General features: G+C 32.8%; 1 protein-coding gene across 1 annotated transcript; it reads left to right on the top strand.

Annotated features, from left to right (window-relative positions):
• The first annotated feature begins 250 nt into the window (after positions 1-250).
• LOC111993408 (protein SIEVE ELEMENT OCCLUSION B) lies at positions 251-6,810 on the top strand. The gene is made up of 7 exons (XM_065770543.1): positions 251-451; positions 2,554-3,002; positions 3,154-3,248; positions 3,406-3,551; positions 4,449-4,910; positions 5,131-5,675; positions 6,699-6,810. Exons 1-7 carry the CDS (start codon positions 251-253, stop codon positions 6,808-6,810), a joined length of 2,010 nt encoding a protein of 669 aa, XP_065626615.1.
• The last annotated feature ends 1,934 nt before the right edge of the window (positions 6,811-8,744 follow it).

Raw genomic sequence — 8,744 nt, 5'->3', positions numbered from 1 at the left:
AGTTTGGAGTTGACCATTGACGAGTGGTTGTAATTTACCACTAGATGGGCTGCACTTAGATGGCGAATCTGAAATGAAATTATATTATTAGAAAAACATATCCTTACAAGTCTTCGCTAGCTGGTCTTACTCTAGTATGGTTGCCTATAAATAGGGCAATAGGCCAAGCTATTGCACCACACCGTTACCAAAAGCCAACTTCTCCTTTCTTTTCTGACATTTCTAGCTTTGTTCTGTAATACATACTACCATGGCCAGCAACAACAAGCAGCCAGTTTCCGCACAGAAAGCCAGTATCTGTGAGCGGAGCGTGCTAAAAATGTCCCACGATGAGATCAAGAAACGGATTAGCGTCACCCATTCTCGTACTGACCAAAAGTTTGATGTTGGCAATCTTTTTGCTGTTGTCCGAAACATTCTCCATCCTGCCTTCACTACTGTTGAAAATATTGTATATGTATATGTTACTCCTTACGACCTCACATTCTTTTTATAATTTTTTTTATTCTGTTGATTTTCTTTGTAATTTTATTTTCGGGTAGGCCGAAGGGTTTCTATTTTTTATAATTTTTTTAACATAGTCTAAAGGTTTTTTTTTTTTTTTTATATATAACACATAGTATCCGTTTGGAAACAACTTATTTAATTAAAACTAAAAAAATTTTGCTAAAAATATTATAAATAAAAGTAAAAGTTAGTTGAATTATACAGTATGAACTATGAATAATATCAAAAAGTGCAATAGAGTCCATACATAGTAGCAAAAAACATACATAGTTGGAAGGTTGGCAATACCTATAGCAATAACTCTTCTTTATAACTTTCACGGTCTTAATTTTTAAAATGGCATAGAGACAAGCATAAAAATTTAACACATTTTGTACGTAGTATAATTTGCCCCACTATCCTTTCAAAGTTATCATGATTTTCGAGTAAGATTTGTAATGTATCTTTGTGTAAAAATTTATTTCCTTCTCCCTCAGGGATGGAGCCAGAACTTAGAGTTAGGAGTTAGGGTAAATTTTTTATAGAGTTGGGTTGTTTGTTTTTTGTAAAATTGGTTTATTAGGCTCAATTTTTTTAAGTTTTACTATTAGTAATTTTTGTTGTTAGGCTTTTTTTTTTTTTTTGGGCTTGTATATTTTATTTTAGATTTTAGATCTATAAACTTTTTATGGTCTTTAAAATGAGGAAAATGAAAGAGGTACAAGCTTTTTAACAAATTGCTAATATGATAAGTGGTTATTAGTAAATAAAAAAATAATGTAAAAGGGGCCAAATGTAAACTAATAAAAATTTTCTACCTTAACAGTTGGGAAAAATGTTGTAGAAAAGTTTGTGACTATAACAATACTCTTAAAAAAGAATCAATGATATTATTAAAGGGGATAAAGTGAAATTTTATAGAATAAAATTGCTAAAATTAATACCCATGTATATTATAATATTCTTTTAAAAAAAATGGGGTGGGGGAGGGGCCATTGCCCCAAGTCCAAAGGTGGCTCCATCCTTGCTCTCCCTTATGTGTGAGTGCATTTCAAAAAAAAAAAAATTAACATGTTTATTCTAAACAAAAATAAATAGTTGGAGATGCAAAAAGTTATATATTTATAATATATATAAAATTGAAGACGTTTTTTTTTTTTTTTTTTTTTTGTTAAGTTCATACTAATATCTTGCCACATATGTTTATGATTTATGAATCCTCATAATTTAATATAAAATACTCATTATTCTAGTATCTATGTTTTAATGAAATTAGATTCTATTTTATATTTAAATTCTTGATTAGAATATTGTCATACCATATTTCTTTAAATGGTAAAATGAATAGTTCCATATACAGACATAATCATAATAAACACATATTACTAACTACCATAAATATCACTTTTATATTTTTTTTAAAAAAAATCAAGAAAGAATCACATTTTTTAAAAAAAAAAAAAAATCAGTTCATTGTACAAGCTAATGATTAGTTTTTAATTTAAACTCAACCAATATAAAATGATATTAAAAAATATTCTCTCCATATATAATATCTTTTCACTTTTCTCACTTCTAGTTGGTTTTGATATACTCTAGGGTACTAAACAGTCATACGTGGGGAACCCGGGGGAAAGCGGTCTTGAAGTCAGCTTCATTCCACCATTGTGTTTGCTCAAGCAACTTTCTTGCGAGGTATAATTAGTTAATTACAAAAGCAACGTTATAGCATTACAATTTTATCACACAAGACTTATGAACTAATCTATCATTGTTTAAACCAAATATTTATACATTTTTATTTATCATACTCTTGATTGCCTCAAATCACATAAATTATCATGTTAGTTTGTGAGACTTTTATTGTTATAAATTGGTGATATACTTTTAACATTTTCCTAAACGTAACTCAGACTCATCCCTTTTTTTACCCTTACAAAAATTTACATGATAGTAAAATACAAATGTCTATGTACCATTTAAAATACTGACTGAATAAGTGTTAAGATGATCATTTAGCTATATGGTTATATTACATGAGAGTTTTTCATAATGGTAAATTGTCAGATGGCATGCAAGAATCCCGGTGAGAAAACTGCATACGACACAACAATGTCAATACTAAACAAACTAAAAGATTATTCATGGGATGCGAAGGCTGTGTTGACCCTTGCGGCTTTTGCTTTGGACTATGGGGAATTCTGGCACTTTGCTCAGTTTTACTCATCAGACCAGCTCACCAAATCAATGGGAATCTTGAAGCGAGTACCTATCGTCCTAATTCCTCAAAGTATTGAGAAATACAGGAATCCAATTATTGCACTTACCAATCTGATCAGGAACACATTGGCTGTCATTGAGTGCATCTTTAATTTGGAGCAAAGATTTACTAAGCTTGATTTAAATGATGAACCAACACTCTCAACTGCCAAGGACTGTTACTCTGTGGACGTCTTCTGGGCTATCATAACTATCGTAGATTGCATGGCTCGAATGTGTTGTCTCGCCACTGATTGGTAAGTCCTTGCCTTGAAATGTAAATTGAAAATATTATTATATAAATTCATTTGTCACAAAAACTTAAATTGATTGAAAATGGTGAATAGTATCACATAGACATGATTATAACAAAATCTAATGCGGATGACTATGGTTTTGCAATTTCAGGGATAGAACACAGGAACTTTTGCCTTTTTCTGTCAAAATCTCTACTACCCTCGACTCACTAAAAGAACAGAGAGAAATTTGCAAGCAAATAGAAGGTTAGCCACTCAGGGGGATTTCACCCACAAGAAAGCAGGCTACCTCGATCATTATTTCATTTTTCTCCAAGTGTTACCTTGATATCTTGCACATGCTATATATATAAAGGCTTAAAACATGCTCAAATTTCTGACCAAATATTTTTGTCCAATGCAGCCAAAAGGGAGGCTTATTCTAATCTCAAGAGATTTTTACAAAGCCCGCATGACATTGTGGAGGTCTTCAAGAAGCTATTTTTTGCTGAGGACAGCACTTATTCAACAGAAGATGGGCAGAAAGACACTACTTTTCCTAACGAATTGGTTAGTTCTGTAAAACCATACGATACTTTATTGGGATCAAATCTTTTATTTGAGAGTAATTATTTCGTACTTTGTGAGTAGTGTTTATTCCTCTAGCTAATATAATATTGGATCATGTACTTGTTAAATTAATGATGAAACTTACAATTCATGTAAGAAGAGAAAATATTGCTCCCGGTGTCTTAATATTTTTCCATAAAATAGAGCCATCACAAGAGTAGAGGTGTTACTAGGTCAAATGACAATTGGCTTGTCACAGATACTTTCTAAATTTATTTCTACTACAAGTATTGCCATACTAATCAGTGGTACTATACTAAAAATATATATTATATATTATCATATTAAATTCTACAAATTTAAAAGAATCTGCAATATCACGTCATATTACATTTTAAAAATCACATTACACTACGTATAATGTTAAATACAATAACGGAGTCTGGAGTCTGGACCATGAAATAGATATTCTACATTCATTTGAAACAGAGATGGCTCAAGCAAGGTAGTTTCCATGTTATTGATAATCAAGTCACCAAACCAAAATTATTTTGGGCCTACAAAAATAGCCTTTCCGAACGTTATGGGCAAAAATTAAACTATTGTCTAGCCCGATGGAATTTCTGGCCCATAGCTATCACTATTTATAATTCGTTATGCATTTTTATTTCTTTTATTTATTAGAGAAACAAACGCACAAGAGAGAGAAAATAGATTTTTAATACAAATAACAAAGACACATCACGTACAATCTAACTAAAAAACAATGATAACTTTCAACTGAGGGTATATGAGAAATTATATTACGTATGCACAACACAATTTTTAAAATAATGTGGAGTTCATTGATGTGTGGTGTTAACATAGCTTAATTCAATGATTCAATTGCACAAACAGGTCATTAGCAGGACTGAAGAGTTGAAAACAAAGAATGTCTTGTTGCTATTTTCGGACCTTGACATCTCTGAGGAGGATGTTTCGATTCTCAAGCCCATTCACAAAGAAATAACCAAGAAAGGTCAGTATAAAATCGTGTGGATCCCAATTGTGGAGCAGTGGATGCAAAGTAAGTATGTGATGCTGCAGTCTAAGATGGAGTGGTACATAGTGCCGCACTTTTCATCAGTGTCAGGCATCAAGTACATTAAGGAGGAGTGGAAATTCAAGAATAAGCCTATCATTGTAGTTTTGAACGAAGAAGGGACAGTGAAACACCAAGATGCATTCCACATGATTAAGACATGGGGAATAGAGGCCTTCCCTTTCGATGTTAAGAGAGAAAAAGAACTGTGCAAAAGCGAAGATTGGTTTGGATTGTCCATGATTAATTTCAGTCCTAACAATAAAATATCAACTTGGGTATGTTTTTTTCAAAAACCTAAATGCATAAACATATAAATATCGTTGGGGTTGTGACGATCTAAATATATATATATATATATATAGACACACGTTACACACAGAAACGTTCTCTTTTTTCTTTTTTCGCTTTTGTTTTTTTGAATAATACTCCTGCATGTAGTTTAGAGCAAATTTTATTGAGCTGATTTAAATAAAATTTTGGCCCTTGTTCAATCAGATCAATGAAGGGAAGTACATTTTCTTTTATGGAGGCGAGGATGAGTGGATCGCACAATTTCATCAAGAAGCAACAAGGGTGAACAAGGATTTAGTCATGGGCGGTGGAAAGATTTTCATAGAGTTGTTCGGTGTGGGAAAGGACGGTAAAGGCAAGGACGGTAAAGGCAAGGATGACCTTGGCATTTTCTGGAATAACATAGAAAACTTTTACAATTCTCAGAAGGTTATTGAATTGGAAACGAAGACAAAAGAAATCCAAAAGCTGCTTTCCTACAAGAATGAGAAAGGATGGGTTGTTCTGTGCAAAGGGGCAAGATTGGTTTTCAGTGGATATGGGACAACAGTTCTTACAATCTTTCAGAAATTTGATGAATGGAAGCTGCTAATTCAGCAAGGGAGAGTTTTTGAAGAATGTCTCCTGACACAGTACAATGACAAAGGCAAACTTCCTTGCCGTGACTTTCAAGTCCGGACTAGTGCTGGACATCTCACACATTCTGAAAAATGTGCTGACTGTTCCGAAATCATGGAGATGTATATCAGGTTCAGATGCTGCCACAAACACCATTCTACGAAGGCAGAACATTAGAAGAAAGTATCTCTTGCATCACTCATATACAAAATTATGTCGCTCACAACATGTGGGTCTCATAGCTGAGTATATGCCGATATACAAGATAATAATTGCTGCACTTTTTCTCTATCTTCAGTACTATTTCTATTCAATAATTGTGTGCGTGTCTAAGTTTGTTACTAGTGTCAAAGTTTAATGATGTTATGCGTAATGCTACAATAAAGGGCATCTTGATTTCGTTGGTGACCTGATGCTAATGTTATGAAAAGTTATCTCTATGTAATATTTTGATTTTCATGTTGCAATAAGAGTCATTTATCATGAATGACAGTTTGGTTGCAATTTTACACTCTTAATTTTGATTTATATGTTATATGGGATCTTTCATGTCATTAGTCAAGCCAACCACCGATAATTAGACTCACTTAATTAGGTATGTATAATTTCTTTAGTGCGCTACATTAGGTCCTTTAACTAAATTCAAACACATTTTTGCATTAATCAATAAAACACAAAGTGTTATTGTTTGTTCATTTAGACCCCTTAAACCAGATTGTTTAACCTAATTAATTAACCAAGTTGATTATTAGGTTTATTATTCAAATCTAGGTTAAATAAGCATATATCATATCATGCATAAAAGCGGAATGTAAATCCACGATATGAATGGAGAAATAACGAAAAAGTAAAACAAAAAGTCTTGAAATTACATTTTTTGATTAGCAGGAGCTGCTAGGCCTCAGAGTATATTGTCATGATTTATCAAACCATAACTCTCCATAGCCCCACCAAGAAATTCAGGGACAGCAACTATATCCATTTTTGAAGTGGGTAAAGAGTCGAGAAGTACCTAAATGATTTCATAAGCAGGGATGACTAGCATTATCACCACAGAGAACTTGAAACAGTCTTCAACCAAAGAAAAAAAGAAGACAATGTTTAGTAGCTTCTGAATACTTGTCAGCTACACTATACACTGATTTTTGGAGTAGGTGGACGTCCATGGATAAAGGACGGCTGGTTATCCAAAGCAGTCTTTGTAGTATTACTGGTATTATGAAGCTTTTTGAACAAGAGACCAATGAGGGAAAAAAAGCCAAGTGATTCAGGTATTCGCTGTGGGTGCAATCATATAGTTCAGAGAAGATAAATTGCTCCTTTATGTTTTAACCAATCAATTGAAAGAAAAGATGGAAAGAAAAAAAGAAATTCATTCTGTTCTTTGGGAGGTCAAAAAAGAAAGTATTGAAAAGTTCACCTTCCTTTAAACATTAGATTTTGATTAAGTAATGACAAGAGTACTGAAGAGCGTAAAATTCAAAATCTCAACATGAACAAGAAAAAAAGAAAGGGGAAAGTATCGAGTAAATATGTCAAGTTCCTTGAGAGAAAAATTCAGAGTAAACTTCCCATTATCACTCTTTCCAACAGGACAATATACACGAACCTTAATTCCTGCATGCACAGTGCAATAATCATTTTATACACCCCAAAGAAGGGTAATTGAATGAGCCTTTGCCATATATGCATAGCATCAGCTGTTGTTTCTTCAATATGATCAAATAAGTAAACAGTTTTAATATTTTGATTAAGCTTTTCATCAGTAATTGACATCTTAGACAATGCCATCATCTCTGATGGCATGTCTATTCTGATCTTGATGGTGGCCTTTAAAGAATGTATTTGTAATTCCTGAGCAGCAAATAAAAGGGGGGAAAAAATCAAGTTTCAAGGTAATTTAAACCACATAAGAACAGTATTATGCAACTCAAATCAGACATTTGTGGCCACTTACACTTGTTATTCATTAACATCAACAAGAGAAACGAAAATATGAGTATATATCCTGTTGTCTATTTGTTTCATTTATATCAATTTTTATAAACTTCTCACAAAAATCTGTGATAATGTCTTTTACAATCTGTTTACATGATTAAAACTTCTATCTTACCGGTTGTTTCATATAAGCTTGTAAAAGTCACTACTTTCTGAAAATGGTGAGGGTGCAAGTAATTGTTGTAAATTGATTTAAGGCTTTTAATAAGTGGAAAAAGCTAAGTTATCTCAAGGGTAAAGGGGAATTCTCAATTATACATACCTTAAGAGCAGGTTCATCCCAGAAAGGAAAGCACAGCTTCAAACTGAGTAACTGCCATTTTCTGCCTCACTCCTTCATCCCCAATAAGTACTGTAAACAGGGACAGAAACCAGGATTTCATCTTTAGTTGGGCTTTCCCATAAACTACAAATCAAATAGAAGTCATATTTATTATCTCATTATATGTCCAATATCCTTTTTGACTAAAAAACCAATTAGTGTTGCCAAGTCAAATACAAAAACAAAAATAAAAAAGAAAAAGTTCATAATCGTAGACTAAACTATTGCAGCTAAGAATGGGTGTAAGATTTTTTTTAGAAAAAAATAATAATAGAAATGAATCATCAATTATAATAGTACTAGATGAAACATTGATTCAAGCAAGTGTTAAAGTTTAAATTAATTTACTAGACCACTAAATTTCACACCAGAATGTAAGTCAAATAAATAGCCAGCAATTGCAAATACTAAATGTAATTTAACACCATGTGAATCCCAAGATGGAATATTAAAGGGAAATGCAGTACCTTCTTCCAAGTCAGTATCTTTGATTCTCGAAGGGGAAGTGTGTGTGTGTGTGTTTTTTTTTTCTGCTGGATCAATGGAATATTACTTGGGTGTGTAATTTTCAAGGACCCAAGCTTAAAACATATATAACCATATATAATTCCAAAAAAAATTTTGAAATTTGTTTGTGGGGGGGGCAGAGAAAATCACAACCACCGGACCCAGCAAACACCGAAACCAGTTACACACAAACCCAGCAAACCTAGCAAACACAGCCACCGAAAAAAAAAAAAAAAACCAGAGAAACACAAACCCAGCAAACACCGAAACCAGTTACACACAAACCCAGCAAACCCAGCAAACACAGCCACCGAAAAAAAAAAAAAAAAAAAAACCAGAGAAGCTCCAAGCTTGACGTCCAGCCACCGCGCCG

Source organism: Quercus suber, unplaced genomic scaffold (genome assembly GCF_002906115.3).
Source record: "Quercus suber isolate HL8 unplaced genomic scaffold, Cork oak 2.0 scaffold_32, whole genome shotgun sequence".
Lineage (NCBI taxonomy): Eukaryota > Viridiplantae > Streptophyta > Magnoliopsida > Fagales > Fagaceae > Quercus > Quercus suber.
The sequence above is the reverse complement of the archived record's forward strand: the minus strand, read 5'-3'. Positions and strand labels throughout refer to the sequence as shown.